The sequence below is a fragment of the Monodelphis domestica genome, chromosome 4 (genome assembly GCF_027887165.1).
Source record: "Monodelphis domestica isolate mMonDom1 chromosome 4, mMonDom1.pri, whole genome shotgun sequence".
Classification (NCBI taxonomy): Eukaryota; Metazoa; Chordata; class Mammalia; order Didelphimorphia; family Didelphidae; genus Monodelphis; species Monodelphis domestica.
The window spans coordinates 129777381-129798081 of NC_077230.1; the positions used below are offsets into that span (position 1 = coordinate 129777381).

Genomic DNA, 20701 nt, shown 5'->3' on the forward strand with positions numbered 1-20701 from the left:
CCTCAAAATAACTTTGTGAGATAGATGTAACAGATATTGTAATCCCTATTTTAGAGACAAAGAAGGCAAAGCTAAGAAAGAGTAAATGTCATGAAGCTTGTAAGTGACAGCTGGGATTAGAATCCAAGTCACCTTATTCCACTGGAGGATTATAAGCAGGTTACTCATCTATATTATTTATCAGTTTTCCTACCCTTAAATGTATTACTAATATCTAGTAGCTTCTACTACAATAATCATTTTCATTTATGCATTTCAATATATTATCAGGTAGGTATCTAGTTCTCCATCTGGTATACTCCACACAATATTAACCTGATAATATGTGGCTTGTCTTTTGAACAGACATTAGTACCATTCCTAGATACCTGCATTCTGTAGTACTTGCCTGAGTTAAGGGTTAGCAAGTAAGCAATCAAGAAGGGCTTTGCATATTCTGCATGAAAAATTATGGCCAATTATATAATTATAGATACCTCAGAGATAGATAGATAGATCATATAGTTGTACTCCCACCTAACCATTGCCCTGACCCTCCACTTCATTTTCTAGATATAGTAATGGATGTCTAGCAATATTAAGCTTAAAAAGCTATTTAGTATTAGTTAGGACTATAACAAAAGCCTTCTGATTCTGTGACCAATGCTTTTTCTATTATACCATCTGCTTTGTTCTCTTTCTGTTTGCAAGTTCTTTAACAACACCATAAATGGATAATCTATTAAATTTTAAACATTGACCTTCTGTTTTAGAATCAATATTAAGTATTGGTTCCAAGGTACAAGAGTGGTAAGGGCTAGGCAATTGGGGTTAAGTGACTTGCCTAGAGTCATGCAACATGCAACTAGGAAGTGGTGGGAAGATTTCAGGACCTCCTGTGTCTCTTGGCCTGCCTCTTTATCCATCGAGCCACTTAGCTACCCCTGAATAATTTAATTAAATTGAGACCATAAAATGAGGAAGCCACAAGTAGGGAAGCAACAACTATTTGTTCTAAAGGATGATCAAATGAAGAAGAAAAGATATCTAGAAAGAAGTAGAACAAGGGAAGGAGGTAGTGAGCCATGGAATATGGCCAGAAAATGGGAAGAAAATAGGAGAGAATATATATATTCATATATATGCATATATGGAATGGAGCTATCATGTAGATTCTCATTTTACTACTAGCTTAAGTGAAACATTTAAGCCTTCTACAGTATTACTACTATAAAATAAGAATCTTTAACATGCGTTCTGCTTTTAAATTCTTTGATCCTATATAAAATCTTCTGAGGCCAGTGGTACTTTTGAACTACTTGTTAGGACCTAAAGCCCTCTATAGCTCATTTATCATGGCCAGTCTAGGTGTGAATACTTACTTCTATTTGAGGGTCAAATAGTCATTTTCTCCTATGTCTAGGTGATTTTGTGGTTCCTAGATCACAATGAGAGAAAGCCTAGGGCTCACATCTTAACAGTGTCAAAAGCCTGGTACTAGTATATTAGACCTGAAACTCAAGTTTCATGGTGTGTACCAATTACCTGGAAAATGAAATTCCACTAGAGTAATATTTAAATTAGTCCAGACTGATCATGTTTTCACTGCAATTATTAGGTGGTCACTATAGTAAGCCAAAGTCATGCTCAGGAATCTTTGGAAATAGGCAGAGGGATTCATTATTTATATACAAAATGAAATTCCAAAAGGAAGAAGAGTAGGCTCAGGGAGGAAGTGATTGATGAGATAATGATATTCTGGAAGACATAATAGAATAAGGATATGTGCTTGTGTTAATTCACTACAGGAAGCAGATGGAATAAGAGAAAAAAAAAAACTAGAGTATGGGAAAAGTGGCATGAAGAGTATAACTGAGACTGGAACTTTCTACAGTAGGATAAAAAAAAAATTATAGTACCTTACCTAAAAGTGGGAGAGTAAAACCTTGAAGATTATAAATTTAAATCTGCTTATAAAAATAGAATTATGCTTTTAAAGATGGGGGGAGGGAATTAAGAAAGCAAATAGTGCCTTTGAGGGACCCAAAAAACTCTAAAAAAGAGAAAGGGGCCAATCTCAAGAATTTGAGTTTTATTCCTTAGGTTCTGAGATACAGGCAGGCAAAATGTTAGCACAGTTGATTCTGTTTTTCATGTTGAGGGGTCTTCTAGTTTTATATCTGTTTCAGAGATTTGGTGTCCTCCCCAAGGTACATGGTACATGTACAAGGTACAAGGTACAAGGTACATACTTTGAATACTTTAATTATTCATTATTAAATCTATGTCAGTGTATGTGTATCCAAAACAATGTGAGTATATGAATCCATTTAAGTAGGTGAAAACCAAGGCAACAGGGATTAATTTGGTTTGTGAAATTACTCTATTTAAAAGTATCAAAGCAGTAACAACAACAACAAAAGTATCAAAGCAAGAATAAACTTAGGGTATTAAAGATATGAAGTTTATGAAAATGTGTTTTGTGAAAAGAAGAATAAGACCAATATCTATAGTATAAAGAAAACAAAAAATGAAATGTAGCAGGCTGGAGAGAAAAAGTGGGAATTGGAATGATAATATATTTGAATTTAATATTCATGACCTTTAGTAATTAGCAAATTGGTTTGAAGTTTATAAAATTTCAGCTTTTTATGACTTGCCAATGCCAGATGATACATTTTAGTTCCCAAATGAATCAAATTGATAATCTACATTAATTCAGTCAGTATCTGCATCAAAATATAATCATAGGATCATGGGATCATAGATTTGGAACTGGAATGAATGTTTAGATAATTAATCCAGTCCTGTTATTTTACAGAGGAGGTCTAAAGAGATGAAGCAATTTGCTGTAGAGTCACAGATAGTAAGCAAGTGAACCAAGTACCCTTGACCAAAACCACACAATGCCCTTTCCTCTAGAACATTTTGTTTGTTGAAGACTTTTACTTTATATAAGTCATAGAATCAAGGGATATCTGAACCCTGATTTAGGATAAAGAGATGGCTTGGAAAATACCTTTATATATTTTCTGCTCCCCCCCCCCCCATTTTAATTGAGGTGGTTTCATGATTTGGTGATGGAATGGATGATTAATAATGAATGACTTTTTTTGATATGGAAAGTGGGGGGTCTCATCTGTGTATGTACATATTAAATTCGATATTATTTTTATATTGGTTTCTGGATGTACTTACTATTGTTTGGTGAAATGAGGGACAGAAGAATTGAGTAGCTATTCCTTGTGAATAATTTGGACTTCTGTGTATGAGTACAAGTAAACTATGATTATGAATTCCCGAGTCTAGGATTATCTGGATTGTTGTTTATTCATTTTTTTCAGTCATGTCCAGTTCTTCAGGACTTCTTTTGAGCTTTTCACAGAGATATTGGAATGGCTTGCCATTTCCTTCTCCAGATTATTTTACAAATGAGGAAATTGAGGCAAAGAGAAATTAAGTGCCTTGCTCAGGTCCATACAGCTAGTAAGTATCCAAGGTTAGATTTCAAATTAGGGAGATGAGTCTCCCTAAAGGCACTCTGTCTATTGTCTACGTAGCTGTACCTGTCTTAAGGAGAGCAAGTACCTATTGATAGATTCTGGATTATTCACTCTTGTGCTAGTTTGACCAAATCAGGAATGAGTGAATCCTCAAATTTTTTATTTGAAAGGGAATTCAGAGGCTAACTAGTACACTTGGAAACTGACTAAGAATCCTTTTAACATTACTGATGCTGTCATCTCACTTTGGGGTGAAAATATTTAGTGAGGGAAATTCCACTCCCTTGATAGCACACATTCTACTTTTGGAAAGCTATATTTTAACTACGTTTAATTTCATTCAGGACAATCCCAATTCTTACAACTCCTACCCTGCTTGTTCCCAGTTCTGCCCGCTGGGCAGTACCATCTTTTTCATATAACAACCCTTCAATTACTTGAAGAAAATTACCATATTATCCTCAAGGTTTCTCTTCTCCAGCCTAAATAGTTCTAGCTCCTTAAATTAGTCTTCATCTGACATGAACCAGAGGCTTTTCTGCCAACCTGTTTGATCTCCTCAACTCTATCATTGTCCTTTCTAAAATACAGACCCCAGAACTAGATAAAACAAACTAGCTATGGTCTGAGAAAACTGGATTACAGTTTGTGATTTCTTATTTGCACTTAGAAAGAAGAGCATTAACTTTTATGAATGCCATTTTACCACACTTTATTTATCAAAAGGATGGCCCATGTGGATAAAACTATTTTTCATGTAGTTAGTGAGATTTCTAGGCCACTTAAGCCATATTGAGACTTGGGAAATCTGGTTAGAGGAACCAAAAAGAAGTCTGGGGAGGTGGGGATGGAAACTGTACTAGGCCAGATGGTCAACAAAATATTCCCAAAGAAGGGAGGAAACTAAACTAGGATGGCCATATGCAGATGAAAGAACTCCTTTATGTACTTTGTAAACCATTTTCCTGGGTAGACATATACAAAGAGTGTCAACACTAGGTGTTCTGTTAGTGGTGTGTTGCTGGGATTGTGTTTATTATGGCCTCAAATCCATTTTTGGCTTTGAGGGAGTGTGTTGAGCCAAAAGAGAATTATATTCTAAGTTTTCTCTCTTATGCCCAATATGAAAAGCAATTCTTTTTGGTGGTGGAAGAGCCTATCATGTAGTAGGTCAACGTGGTATTTACAAGGAAAGTCAATGAGACCATTATTAATCATTGGTGAATCTCTTTAATTGATGGAGAGTGCCCCATATAATTGACTTATTTCAAGACCTGACTTTCACTAAGAATGACACAGAACCATTTTCAGAGATCTGATGTAAGTGACTAGCAGTTTTAGATGACCTATCATGCACAATCATCAAGATAAGTTCAAATATATAAACAAACTTTACTTGAAGGATGAGTTTCAGAAGGTTTCTGGCTTGTCAAGGTCATATTGGCCAGAGTTTATCATGTAATCACTTTAAAATCTACAAGTGAAACCCTATACTTCTCTCCTTATGTTCTGATGTGTGGCCAGAAGATGCCAAAGTGGGAAGCAGAAATTTAGTAGGTTACTGGCAGAGTCCAGTATCCTGAAGGAATGAGAACTGATCACCTGAGATTATGACAAATGACTAAGAGTATAGTCTGAAATGAAAAAGATGCAAAAAAAAAGACCAAGAAAGCATGAATAAGGAAATTTTCTGTTAAGAAGAATGACTTTTGTTTTTTTCATTAATTATAAATCCACAAAATACAAAATGGGTTGGAAAGTCAGTAGAACAAAAAAGAAGGGACAGAATGTGATGAAGAATGTAACATGAACATATATGGGGAAAAGGGTAAGATGAGAAGTCCTTCAAAAGTGTTGATGGCTTTGAATTTCTGGGTTGGGATTCATGATCCTATGTTTCTATCAGCTAACAGAGTAGAAATAGAATTGAATTTTTAGTCAGAAAACCTTAGATTCAATTCCCACTTTTGATACTTATTACTTGTGTCCATTGGAAATTCATTTACCATCTCTGGACCTCAGTTTTCCCATCTGTAAAATGTTCTAGTTAGATAAGATAGTCTCGAAGGACCCTTTCATCTCTAAACCTATAAGCCTTTGTATGACATCCCTCTCTTCTCCTACTCCTTGGCTGTGAATAAACCTGATTAATGCTAAGAGTCATCATCATGTCTAAGTTACTCATTATGGGAAAGAGACCAGGAACAATATATGGATCTTTTATCTTACGTTTAAAAAGCCCAAATTTCACTTCATGTATAGACACAATTGCAAAAGGTACCATTTAGCATCATGCTTACTTCAGGAATTTGACACTGGCCAGAAGCAGAAAAGGACTTTTTGAGCAGAAGTGTTCCAGCAGCTAGCAGCTCCCACATCAACCATAATTTAATTAGTTAACTTAATTAGTGAGTGGTAGCTCCCCTTAAAAGTACTTTTCTGTGTTTCTAGTATTGACCAACTATTATTTTAAAACATAGTTCTGGTTTCCAGCCTGGGAAAGAATTTGGAAAGCCAACTGAAAGTTTCATTTTGAAACTTTAAAGGATGAAGAATATACGATGACAAATGACATGAGAGTGATTGTACTTTGTGCTATAGTGTAATTCACAACAGCCACATCTGTCAGGTTTTTTGACAAATGTTCTAGAATGCTCTTCAATTAAGGGAATCTTATAGTAAATTTAAAGTCACAGTGAATAAAAAGATGTGTTGCCATGTTTCAGGGAATGCATTTGTTTGAATGCAGACAAGGATGGGCGATCTTTAAAAAACGTTCCTGCATAATACAGGAAATAAAAACAGACATGCAGTTCTTGTAGAGGTAGCACATTCTCCAAGGACCTCCCGGCCAGCATCAATTTGAAATCATTCATGGTAGATGGTGCTTAACAACAGCAGCAGGAGCCTGGCATCCTGTCCCTGCAAGTCAAAGGGCTCAGAAAGAAATGAAACTCTAGCCTCCCATTCCTGTCATGGGATTGAAAGACCATTTATATGTAACCTTGGGGGAAAGGAGTGAGAAAGCAAGAATAGCTAGCCTTGGAATAGGTTAACCTAGAGAAACTACTGAATTCAAGAGATATGATTATATCCTAAAATTATCCCCCCCCCTTGAACCTAAGTACTCCCTGAAGGTGTGAATGATTTACCATTTACAAGGTACCTGCCAGGTCTTTGATCCCAAGCCCCCTCCAGTTACCCAGACTTTTATATTGGCTCACCTGCCTTGCTTGTGGTCCCATTCTTGCTTAATGGAAATCGTCCCCCAACCTAACCTGTCTCATTACTCTTGAGTTCATGTGCTACAGAAGAAGAAAATGAAAAATTAAAGGCTAAAATGTAAGGTGGGAAAGGCTAGGGGAGGAGTGGCTATAAATACTAATAAGAAAAGTCAAAAGGAGCAACAAGAAGGAGGCAAGAAGAAAAGTCACTTTAATGGTACTGTACACTTGAGTGACTTATGTGTAGTCAAATCTTAACTTTGAGATGTATTCAGTAAGACTAGATCAAGAAATTCTAAATTGTAATGTCCAGCAGTGGTCATATTTACATGGCAAATGCTGCTGTTGTTCATCCAAAACATGAGGTTTTTTTCTGATTAAAGGTTTAAATTCCTTTAATCATAATTTATTCTATGTTGTCACTTGCCTATAATCTTCCTAAGTAGTGATCCTAAGTGCCATGGCATCCTATTCTGAGTAAGCAAAACATCTGAAGCTTTAATCACATAATTTTTTAAAGTATGGCTCAGTAGTATAATGTATATTATCTAATTCAAAGAAGGAAGAAAGTAAAGTATATTTTATCTGTTTACTTATAAATCCATGATATTTAGTAATTTAGACTAAATATCACCTCACTCCATGACTAAGGAATTAAACTCATTTTACTTTTTCTTCTTAGAAAAATGGAGAATTTCTAAGAGAAATTTTTAGTCCATAATTTTGTTCAACTCGTGATTCAATGGGTATTATACAGTATAACATTTGTAATTTGACTGTATTATGTTTGTGAAATATGTTCTCCAGGGGGAATCAAGAAAAAGTCATTTAGTGTTGTAGTGGCATTTCTTTTTGCAATGACAATTTTTATAAAGGTTCTTTTATTTCTTTTACTTTGGAACAAGAGGCCAAGAATTTATGTTTGGTTTACTGTTGACATTGTTAAGTATTCAGTGATGGAAATGATTTTCTCCAGGAACCATGACTACTTCCTGTGTTGCCATATTGTTGTTGTATACTTTTGTAAGTGATAAAAAACAGTGATAGGCCCAGAAAGCTTTAGAATATTATTTGTGATTTAAGAGACAGTGCATCAAATTTAGAAGTATAGATATCTGATGCCGAGTCTCACTTCTGCCATCTTCAGCATGGTTTTGGAAAATTCATTTTGTTTTTATGTGCCTCAGTTTTCCATTATACAAAATTTGGATATGAACACTTTTCTTATTGATCTCTTAGTTGTTAGAAGTATGACACCTTGTAAATTCCAAAATATGATATGAAAGGTGAACCATTATTATTATTATTTTTACTTGACTTCTCAAGATGTGGTAAACAACTGGAAATTGAGAGGATGCCCATGAATTGAAGAATGGCTAAAGAAGTCATGGCATATGATTGCGATGGAATACTACAATGCCATTAGAAATGACAAGCAGTTAAATTAAATGAAAGAAACCCATTGAAGGACCTACATGAAATTATGAAGAGCAAAATGAACAGAATCAAGAGAACATTACATACAGCAACAGAAATATTTTTTGAAGAATGATTTGTGTGTGTGTGTATACACATACTTCCAGAGAAAGAACTGATAAATAGAAATAAGCAAGACATATATATATATATATTTTTTTTCCTTTTTTCAAATAATGCCTTCTGTAATGTGAGAAGGTGAGGTAGGGAGGAAGATAGCCAGAAATTTTGATGTACAACAACTAAACAGACTAATAAAGTTAAAAAAATTTTTTTTTTATCATTCAGGAACAGAAATTGAGTTTTGACAACAAATATTCAGGGTAATATGGACCTGATGTCTTTGTGACTTCAAAGACACTGCTTCCAAAGAGGAATAGAGCCTTGATCAGTAATCCTTAGTAAAAAAAATTCTCATTCATTAAACAAAAAGGGAACAAATTCTTAAGAACACTCAGGAATTTCTTAATTATGGACTACAAGGAAACAAAAAGCAGACCAAAAGAGTAGCTTGGTGTATGGTATAAGAAAGTAAAATATAAAGGAAGAAGTTCTGCACAATGCCAAAAATAGTCAAACAGTTAGCATCATCCTAAAATGAAGTGAACTGCCTGGCTAGCATGTGAGCTTTCTGTTATTGGAAGTGCTCAGGCAGTCAGATTGTCCAGCTGTCAGAGATGCTGTATAGGTCATTCCCACTGTTGACACAGATAAATATAATGTGGCCTAATGGAGTGAGCACAATTGCAGAGAGGTAAAATGGGAAAAGAAACCCCAAAGACTTTGAGTCAGAATACATGAGTTTGAGAAGAAACTCTGCTATTTAATAGCTATTTGATCTTGGTCAAATCACAGGTTCTCTGTGCCTCTGTTTCTTCTTCTGTAAAATACGGATAATACTATGTGCAGTATCTACATCATAGTGTTGTGGGGAAATAGCTTTTAAACTTTAAAGTAATATGTAGGGACAGCTAGGGGGTGGAGCAGATAGAGAACCAGACCAGGAGTCAGGGAGACTGAGTTCCAATCTAGCCTCAGACATGTCCTAGCTGCATTACCCTGGGCAAGTCACTTGAGCTCTTGTTGCTTGTGTGTCTAAGAATTGATACTAAGACAGAAGGTAAGGGTTAAAAAAAGGTAATATGTAACTCTACACTATTATTACTGAGCAATAAACTACTGACTATTGTTCACTAACTCTGATTGTGTGTGTGTGTGTGTGTGTGTGTGTGTGTGTGTGAACAGAGCTTTTACAAGTGAATAGAAGAAGGAGGCAACCCAACAACCCAACTGAGGATGTGAACAGAAATGGTAAGAATACCAGCTGGATTTAATGATTGCATTGTGGGGTGCCTTTCAAAAAATTGAAGACAGTAATCATATGAACACTAAATTTCCTCTTCCTCAGAGTAAACACATCCACTTCCTTCATCCTCTCTTCAGATGAAATGGTTTTGAATCCTCTTCCCATCTTGATCATATTTCCCTCTGTAGGCAGTCCAGTTTGCCAATATTCTTCATTTTTTAAATTTAATTTTTTATTTAATCAGCATTTGTATCCTTCTCCCACTATTCTGTCCTCCCATGGAACAAACAAACATGGAAAAATAAAGTTTATAATTTGCCCAAATTCCCCTTAAACTGTGGGAATATACTGAGTGTAATATTTCTTATGTAAAGTGAGAGGTACTGTGATCTCCCTAGTTATGGGCATTGTATTAATGTAAAGACTGAATTCTTTTAGGCTGTCATACCAGCATATTGGAAAATATCAAGCTTGTAGTTCACTAAACTCCTTAGGTTTTATGGACATAAAAGGTGTCTTGTTCTTTCTGCCCTTTAATTATACAGTTGATTTTTGGATCCCAAAAGCATACATAGTTATTCCCTTCTGAAATATATCTTGTGACATTGTGCCCATCAGTCTATCTGTTAAGATGATTCTAACCAGATTTGCTACCCAACTTACCAGTTACCATTCTCAACTTCATGTCATCTGTGGATTTTCATAAGCATGTCAACTGTTACTTCATAAATTTAATGAATTTGATAAATATGTGAGCTGTGGCTTCATTAAATCATTGATAAAAATGTTAGAAAGAATGGCAGAGTATTAGTTCCTTGAGAAAAGCAACCTAGTCACTGTCCCTCTATCCCCAACACCTAGAGCAGTGGCAGGCATTTAGTAGGTACTTAAATTTCTGTTGAATGGAATTGTATTGCACAGAAGAGGTCCCAGGACAGAGCCGTTTAGCCCCCTATTGAGGGTCTTTATCTCACAATTATGTTTATCTATTAATAAACAATCTTTGGGTCCATTCCTTCAACTAGTCCCAAGTCTAAATATACTAGCTCATATCACCCAATTTTGTTCACAAGAATAGAATAAGAAAATTTGCCAAGGGTCTTGCTTAAATCCAGATATATATTATGTATACATTTCATTCATCTTGTCTAAAATAAGCCTTAAAGACTTCCTTATGTACTGCTATAAACTGGACTTTCCCCCACTTCTCTAGATCATTTAAATAGCCTTCCTTCCATTTACACCAATCAAAGCCTAGTTTGGTCAATAAAATGAAAGGGATGCTATCTTGCTTTTTAATTAAATTCCTCAAAGAGTATGCTGATTTATTTGTGTTAATATAAAAATTTTGACCTAATTAAAAATGAGACTTTACTCACCTAACAGGGCCTCATCTTATTTCTGACTCTGATGTAACTGAATCTGGAAACAATGATGCTGGGAAATAGTTTAAGACATTGCTACTTATCATGAGGACAAATAACATGCCTAGAGAGTGATCCTATATTTATTTCTGGGAAGCTTGTATCAGTTCTTTCCAAATTAAATTCAAATTTAGCAATACAGATGGAAAGAACACCCAACTCATTTTAAAAACAATGGGTATGCATTGGATTCTATAATAAAAAAGGCCCAATTTACATGAGAGATTTACATGGTATATGACTTTGGCTTCCCATTTTCTTTCTGGCCCATGATTCTCTATTCATCAATGCTCCCAAGTAACCTAAACTGTAGGAACAAATCTTCCTCTGGTCTCAGCATATAATTCATATGGTCAGAGCACCTCATATTTATATAATGTTCTATACTTCACAAAACCATTTTCATATCCATTAGCCTATAGGACATTTACAAAAAACTTGTAAATAGAGCAGATAATATCTCTATTTTACAGATAAGGAAACATATTACAAAAATTATATGACCTGTATGCTTCCACACAATCAGCTAATAAAAGAGCTGAAACTTCAACCAAGAAAAGCCCTGAGTTCTAATTCAGTTTTCTTTTCATTATCCCCAACTAAATGACTCTTGGCTTTGGGTTTTGTGGAGGCTTCCAGATTTCTATTGAGAAATAGGGAGAGTGGGAATACCTGAACAGGGATTACAAAATTAGTTGTTAAATTCCTCTTGCTTAGGAGAATACATGCTTTCCCTTTTTATTTTGCTATCTTATTATTTTCTTTCCTGACCCTGAACTCTTTTTTTTTGTGTTTGCAAATCATTGCAGCCATTTTTGGGTAGAGAAAAGTGAGGAGAAAAGGAAAATGTAAGATTGAGTTGCTGATGTCTTGTACGTGGTCCTCTTTTCTACTTTGGAACTTGCAGTACCTTCTTCCTAAATGCTGGAAATTTCTGCCATCCTCATGTCCATGAAACTTTATCTCCAGATTCACTTAAGCAATAACATGGGCCTTATGTCTTTCAGTAATCCTTCTTAATTCACCAGTTCTGTGTTCTACTCACCAACACAGTACTTTCAAGCTGATTTATATATTTCATATGCTTATGTAGCACTTGAGAATTTAGAAAGTGCTTCATATATATTCTTTTTTGAGTTATTTTCAACATATAACATTGTATAATATGTAACATAATAATAAATATAATATCTATATGTAACAAATTATAATAAATATTCTTATCCAAGAGAAACAAAATTTCACATTATCTATGTTCAAAAGTTTATATGTTTATATCTTCTTCACCTCCATACCCTCTGTGTGTGTGTGTATGTATACAAATGCTGTTGTTCACTTTGAGTCGTGTCAGACACTTCATGACCTTATTTGAGGTTTTCTTGGCAAAGGCACTGAAATAGTTTGCCATTTCCTTCTCCAGATCATTTTACAGATGAAGAAACTGAGGCAAATAGGGTTAAGTGGTTTGCCCAGGGTTATATAGCTCCACATACAGTCACAGGCATGTGTGTGTTTATGAATCTATTTTCCTACTTGATCCTTACAATAATCATGCTAGGTAGATTGTGCAAATATCATCACCATTTTACAAATGAGGCAACTGAGTCAGAGAAGTTTAATGGAAATTGCTCAAAGTAGCAGAGGGAGCTTATAAGTGGCAAAGCAGGGGACTCAAACCTGGGCCATTCAGTTCCAAATCCAGTGTTCTTACCATTACTCCATAGCTACCTCACAATCCTATCCCTTAAATCACATTTTTTCAAATTATATCAGTATTTATGTCAATGGTACCCTAGTCTGCCTTGTGTTGTCCAAGGGCATAGGCCCTATCTGAAAACTACTGATGTACCCCTAAGCCAAATGTGGAACTATATGACTCCGAGAAAGTATAATAAATACTTGTTGGCTTTTTTCTTTTATTTTTTTTTCATATAATAAATTTAATTGCAATTTCCCAGCTCCCTAGAGAACAGTGAAGATTCACCATCCACAGGTAACTTTCAAGTCTGTAAAGGATTTTAAACTCTTCAGGGCAAATGTGCTCTAGGAGACATAAATGAAACTAAAAGACAATGCACAGCAACCTCAAATGATCTCAGCCCTTTGTGTTAACAATCCAAATGTCTGCACTTCTAACTAATTCTGACAAAGGTCCTGGGGAATAGCATACCAATGACAAGTTTTGAAATCTCCCAGATGGAAGCATGAGTTTCCCTTGCAAAGCCCCACAGAGTAATTGCATCCGAGCAGCCCAATTAAATAGCCAGAGAAGTGCCTGCAACACCTGCTTTGTATATAGGTGACCTGGGCTACCATTGTTTGGAGACCCAGACTTTTGACACCTTTATTTCCTTTACTGGATATTTCTGAAGGTGAAAGGGAATCTTTTTCTATGGGATAGAGGATAAAATTGAACTACATTGAGCCATCACATAGATCAAAGGAAAACCTTTTAGAAAAATCCTTTTGCTTTAGACCAACTTTGGCCTTTTGAAGGGTACTCATGGGATGATGGGGATTTCATAAGCTCTGAAACTCATGCTCTACTTCTTTGCTATCAGGGCTTCTCACTCCTTGCTGGCCATACTTCTCTCCCTCCTACCATTCCCCATCTCAGTGGGGTAAGGAGATAGGGATGTTGGCATTGCAACTGACCACAAGGGACACATTGCTATGAATTAAATGTCATTTGGTTCTGTTGTTCAGGTTTCTTTAGTCCTGCTCCCTGATGCTCCTTCGGCCCTGGGAGCAAAACAGAGGCTAATTTGCATGCCTTTAAAAAATGACAGTTACCACTGTTTTCTCTAAAGGGTTATTTATTTTTTTCTCTCTATCACCATTCCCTCATCTGTCTTCAACTTTGAAGTCCTGCTTCATGCCAGTCCTTCTTTCAATATATCTCTGGCCTTGTATGTGAGTGTGAGCTTGGAGGGTGGGTGGCCCTGGCATCAATCTGGGGGAGGAGGGGGAAGGAGAGAGGCAGAGGGCCCATCACAGGAAGGCAATTCCAGGTTAGCAGTTCTTCCTTCCAAAATGTCTCATTAGGGCACCTGGGATGTCGCCTCCATCTCCTTAGTGCTTTGGAGTAAAATTTAATTGAGCTAAGGGCCAGCCATGCCACACTGAGCTTTCGACAGCAGAGTAAACTCATTCTGTCCATCATGACATTTGCTTTCTTAAGGGCTTCACAATATGCTGCTTGAAAAATTAAATGCAGATCACATTCCAGCCTCCTTCATCAAAGCCTGTCTGAAGACATCATGGGTCTTTCCTGAGAGTTAACTATTCGATTCTTTAGGTTTTGGTTTTTGCCATTAGGCGTGTGTGTGTGTGTGTGTGTGTGTGTGTGTGTGTGTCTGTGTGTGTCTGTGTGTGTGTGTGAGAGAGAGAGACAGAGACAGAGACAAAGACAGAGAGACACAAAGAGAGAGAGACAGAGAGAGGAAAGAGAGACAGAGAGACAGAGACAGAGAGAGACAGAGACACAAAGAGAGAGAGACAGAGAGAGAGAGGAAAGAGAGAGAGACAGAGAGTCAGAGAGAGACAGAGACAGAGACACAGAGAGAGACAGAGAGAGAGAGGAAAGAGAAAGAGGAAGAGAGAGACAAAGAAACAGAGAGAGAGATGGAGAGAGAGAGAGATAGATAGATAGATAGATAGATAGATAGATAGATAGAGAGAGAGAGAGAGAGAGAGAGAGACAGACAGACAGACAGACAGAGTTCCCATGGCAATTTCTTGAAAAAATAAAAAGCAAAGCAAAACAACAATAACAAAATCCACTAGGGATCAACCCAATCCAAATGGAACAAAATGAGGATTTTTTTGTGACAATGGGAGGGTATGACAGGGGAGAACCATTGTTTCAGCCATTCCAGAAAGTAGCTTAGGGCCAGTATGCCTTTCATGGTCAGTGCTTTTCATTTGTCATACTGAAAAGTTTAATGTTAATAAGCAAATCCCTTGTGTTTTCATGTACTTGTTCCATTTACTCCAAGCTAGGACAGGCTGACAGAAGTATTTTAAATCTTAAAAAAAAAAAAGCAAAACAAAGGAAAGACCTGGCCAGGCCCATATACAAGTCTTATCTAATAACTAATAGGGGATTTCTCTGTGGTGCTTGGGACCATTATGAAGAGTTTAGTTTCAGTTTAACCTAATGCTGATTTTGCATATTACAGAGATTTGTCATGTTTAAGTAGTGCGCCAGGTAAATGCTTTAAAATAGATGCAATGTTGAGTGTATTTTCTATAATATGGCAAAAACTGATTGTTCTAATAATAGCCAAAGTCCTTGGCCTTGAGAAGAGAGGATGGCAGCATTTTTTAAAATTCATCATCTCTGCATAATTAGTTGTGAATCTCTAAATATTCAAGCTAAGGAATTAGTTGGGAGGTAGAATGTGATCCCTCAGCGTCCCTTTTTAATATTGTTCTATAGTCATCATTTTCTTTGGTTTTTCTAATTACCATGAAACCAATTGTTTTTATCTCCACTGACTTGGTTTTTTACTCTGCTACAAATAATCACTTCCAGATGAAGAAAGAATATTTATTGTTCAGGAAATCAGAGATGGATTATGGATCAGGTATGCCCCCTAAGAGTAATAAGGAATGTTCCTTCCATCTTGGGCAGTACTTCACCATTGAACAGCAAGCACCACTTTACCCTGTTGACATGCTTTTGAAGATGAAATTCACAACTAGTTGTTAAAGCCAAATTTCATGGACCACAGCTGGACTGAGGATTTCCTAAACAAAACCAAGGTCTTGGTTTAAGCTGAGATATATCACCCCTATGGACCTAGAACTGAAGAACAATGAAATACACAACATGATGGGCAATTGTGGGGTATTTGACCTGGACCTGTCTTTATTGGTCATATGAATCCTGTGGTCTATGTACATAAATTCTCTGGAAATCCCAAGTGCTTCTCCCAGTCTGGGACTCCAAAGGTGTCAGAACCAAGGGAAGGTGGCACTTAACAGTTGTTTCAGAAACTGTAGTATGTGGGGCTTATTGGAAGGAAAGGTTACTTGACTCTCTACCTAACCCAAGTATTTTTCCTCTTGCATAGGAGATAGCATTGAGTATCCAGAGTTTTATTATAAATTTGAAGGACTATATAGGACCCTGGGGAAAGTGGAGGCCCACTGGAGAGGAAAGAGAAGGCATCTTAACTGTTTATGGGCTCAGGAATGAGTCTTATAATTTTTATTTGGTTAAATAAATCTTGCCCTATACTCATTATCTTGTCAGTCTGAGTGTTTATATAGAAGTTAAAGGCTTTATATCCCTCTTTCCCTCATTTTTGGTGTTTATTTGTAGAGAAAACTAGATGTAAGCTAAATTCTGATGTCCATCCTTGGTGGGGAGTGAGGTGGATCCTGGGAAAGAAAATTAAAAAAAAGAGAGAGAGATTTTTCTTAGCCATCTCTAGGACTGAACCAGGATCTATTTAACCCAGAATTGCAGTTCCAGGCCACAGGTCGCATTTGAGCAATTTGTAAGGAGTTTCCAGATGTAAACAACAAGCCCTGGTTTCTCCTTTGAATTTTATGATCATATCTCCAATTGCCTATTGAACATTTGAAATTGTTCAATAGGCAATTGTTCAAGACTCTTCAAATTAAACAGGTCCAAAATAGACCCTATTACATTTTCCCCAATACTGTCTTCTCTTCCAAATGTGTACATTACTGTGAAATTCATGACCTCAGCATCCTTAACTCCTCTCTGGAACTCATCCCATATATCGGATCCACCAAGAATTCTTGCCACTTCTACCTTTACAAAGATACATTTGTAAACATCTTTGAAACAACATCTGTGAAATATATCCCTTTCTCTTCACTCACATAGCCACCACCTAATTCAGGACACTGTTATCTCCTGCTTGGGCTATAATAATAATAATACTTCTTTCTTCTTATTTTATTTTCTTTTATTTTCTGTCTTCTTTTTATTTTTTTAAAGGCTGCCCAAAGTTTGTTAGTTTCTCTTGACAACAAAGTAAACAAAATTACTAAGGCTGCTGGAATGCACATGAATGCTTGGATATATTTTTTTAAATGTAGTTTCTTATATTTATTTTTGGTTTCTTGCTTTTGTTTTCCTTTACACACCCATAAACATACAAGCGTGCACAAGAATTCTGCCTAATCTAAGGAGTAAATAAGAAGGGGAAAATTGGGGGAGAAAAGAGGGAAATGGGCTTTGACACCCAGCATAATTCAGAATTCAGAATTCAGAGCGTTGTCGAGGGTGCTACCATTCATATAGAAAGCCTGGTGCTGTTTTTCTGACTCACATCATGTTACTTCCTCCTGGTCTCTGAACCAGGTTATAAGAGCAACTTGGAAATTTCCTGAGTGCTCTGGGTCCAACAATGGATGACTTGATTTCCAAAAGAACAAGCTTGTTCACCAATGCCCTGTGTTTGATTTTAGAAGACCAGCATGGTGGGAATCTATTCCCCAGAATACTCAGTACTTCCATACTCACTATTGCTGGAAGTGGAACCTAGATGCTTTTGGTCACCATCAAGGGTTGCTTCAAGTGAACTGCTAAATGGGATGATTGCTATGTTGCTTGTCCTTGATTCTCATGATGATGAAAACCTTAATACCAGAGGACTACAATGGATGGGAGTAGGGAGTTAGGCCAAAGACCCTTTCTGGACAGAAGATCATAGGAGGATACTCTATGGCAATGGAAAATTCAAGAGTTCTTTGGTTTCTACAATAGCTTTCTACTTGGTCTCTTTGTCTCAAATTTCTTCCCATTCCTATCCTTTCTCCAAACAGTTGCCATGGTGATTTTCTTAAAGCATGAGTCTGACCAAGTCACCCTCCTCTATAAATGTTAATGGCTCCCATTATTTCCAAGATCTTTGTGTAGCATTTAAGGCTCCTCATAATCTTACCACTTTCTACCTTCCCAGTCTTCTAACACTTTTTCTTCCATACACTCTACAATCCAGTAATTCTACTCTACTTGCTAGTCTTCTTACAGAAATATCTCCATCTTCCATCTCTGTTTCTTTACCTAGAAAGCTTTCCAGATCACTTCCACCTTTTCAAATGCTGTTTTTAGGACATAAAATTTTCCTGCTCTCCAACCCATTTAAATCTCCTCTCTTAAGTTAGATTTTTTCCTACTCACAGGATCAAAAGAATCATAGTTCTAGACCTAGAGGAGAATTTAGCATCCATCCTGCCCAACTTCTTCCTTCTACAAATGAAGAAACTGAAGGCCAGGAAGATAACTGAAATCATCAAATATCCCACCACTATAAACTTTCTTTCTTTTTTAACCTTTATCTTCTCTCTTAGAATTAATATTAAGTACCAGTTTCAAGGCAAAAGAGTGGTAAGGACTAGGCAACTGGAATTAAATGACTTGCCCAGGGTCACACTGCTAGAAAATATCTGAGACCAGGTTTGAACTCATGATTTCCCATTTTCAAACCTGCATCTCTATTTACTGAATCACCTAGGCATACCTGCTGTTAAGTTTCAGAAGTTAAGTCTTATGACTTAACTTCTTTTCATTGTACCTTTGCATATTCCTATTTATTAACTTTTGTCTCACATAGAGCAGGGGATTTTTTCCTTTCTTTCCTTTTTCCTTTTTTAGCACAATGTCTGCATGTAAGAATGCTTATTAAATACTTGTGGATTGTTTATTTGATATTGGTGGACCTAGTTTCTTGCTCAGGCAGACTCCTCAAAATTATACTATAGAAGTTACATTTTAGGAACTTGTCGAGGGTATTTGATTTTTTGGGACTCCACAGGTCGCACTTAAAAGAATGTCAAATAATTGTGCTCTTGGGTTTTGTACTTTTTTAGTTAAATTTTGCATTTCCAGGCAATGGAGTTTTAAAGATATGAAAGTTAGAGATTCATAATAGGGATGATCAGACTCAGTTATATTTTTTTTTTCATGTTGGAAACCTCCTGAGCTTTTCCTCTCCCTGCTAATTTGTACTCTTGGTAGTCATTTATCAAGGTAACAAGTATTTTGTATGTAAAGATATGTATTGTTTTGTGTGGCTATCCTATAGAAATAAGAATCATAGCCTCCACCCATAGACCTTACAAAGTAGGTTAGGACAGTGATGACCTTGGGTGAGGGCCATTTAATCTATTTTCTTTTTAGATTCATTAGTATATGTTCTATTTTCTCAAGGAGCTTTTTAGGACAAAGATCATGTTTTATGTTGTTATTTCAGTCATGTCCAACTCTTTGTGACCTCATTTAGGCTTTCTTTTGGCAAACATACTGGAGCAGTTTGCCATTCCCTTCTCTGGATCATTTTACAGATGAGGAAATTAAGGCAAAAGGGGTTAAGTGACTTGGCCATGGTCATATTGCTAGTAAGGGTTGAGGTTAGATTTGAACTCATGTCTTCTTGACTGCATGCCTGGTACTCTATCCACTGCACCACCTAGCTACTCCATAATAATTTTTTACTTCTTTTCTTCTAAAAAAAACCTTTTTTTTTTCAATTACATGCAGAAACAATTTTTTGACAGTTGTTTTCTGACATTTTAGGATTCAAATGTTCTCCGTCTCTTCCTTCCTCTTACCTCCCCGAGGTAGTAAATAGTCTGATATATGTTATACTATTGCTTTCATACAATACATGAACTTCTTGTCAACATTTCCTGCCCCTAAGACTGCCTTAATCCCAATGGATTTAATATAAACAGCTCTGGAGATAGGCTCTTAAAGAAAAGGTGTGTATAAGGTTTTCCCATTCTGAGTAATATCAGATCTACCCACTGCTGTTGGATATCATCAGAGAGGAGTCAACAAAAGAGCAACCCAAGTGCTATTAGCATTTAAGCATCATTTGGATCCTTTCTTTCTTCTTTGCTCTCCTTCCCTGGTTCTGCCTAGCCTGTCCTAACTTCTTAGGTAGACTTTCTTTTCTCCCTTAATCCGGAGGCTGGGGTCTCAGCATTTCCATTCCATCTCCTGAACTATCTGTCCTTCCTTGGCTTGTTTTTTTTTTCTCCAAGGTTCCCACAAGCTCTTCTTTCCCTGTCAACTTTGTCTATGCCCAGTCCATCTCCGAGGCTGGGCTAGCTAGAATAGGCGGGCAGCATTCGTTTTTCCACCCAGCTTGGCAAATTAGTGAGGAAATGAAGCCACAAAATTAATTTTCCCTGCTACTTCCCCTGCTGGGTTCCCTACAACAGCTCCTAAATTCTGCTCTCTCTGCTGCCGCCTTGGTGTTAACAACCTAGACTTTTCCAAACATTTTTCAAAGTGAAGCTAAAGAAGCCAACCTTGAAAGAAGACAAGTATTTACCATTAGTGTTTTATGAGTTAATGTGTGTGGTTTAGAAAAGCAGGAGAACTAACCATATTTTGCCTCATGTAAATGAGCAGACAGATACTGAACAAGGCACTTAATGTGGGGCAAAATGCCACTCAATGCTTGTAAATCAGGAGTCTTCATTTCTTTTGGGTGGGGAGGGAGAGGACGAAGCCAACAAGAATTGATTAAGTGTGTACTCTGTGCCAGGTACTAAGTATGCACTTTACATATATTATCTCATTTGATTCTCACAATAACCCTGTGAAATAGTTGCTATTATGATCTCCACTTATAGTTCAGGAAAATAGAGAAGTCAAGTTCAAGTGACTTTTCCAGAGACATACAGCCAGTAAGTGTCTGAAGATAAATTTGAACTTAGGTCTTCCTGATTCCAGGTGCATAATTTTATGTATTATACCATGTAAATGCCTCTTCTTTTTCCAGAAGCCTCAGGGGA

General features: G+C 36.6%; 1 protein-coding gene across 9 annotated transcripts in view; it reads right to left on the reverse strand.

The window, feature by feature from the left end:
* The window catches only part of NCKAP5 (NCK associated protein 5), a 1174517-nt gene that overhangs the window by 43104 nt on the left and 1110712 nt on the right, over positions 1 to 20701 (reverse strand). Inside the window, exon 18 of one of the 9 annotated variants that reach the window (XM_007494077.3) lies at positions 15451 to 15664. The exons of 7 other annotated variants lie outside the window; for them this stretch is intronic. In XM_007494077.3, the coding sequence (XP_007494139.2) occupies positions 15623 to 15664 (42 nt within the window). In that variant the 3' untranslated portion in view covers positions 15451 to 15622. Of the gene's footprint in view, positions 1 to 15450; positions 15665 to 15687; positions 16301 to 20701 lie in introns of those variants that run through there. One more of the 9 variants, XM_007494078.3, reaches the window with a different exon arrangement.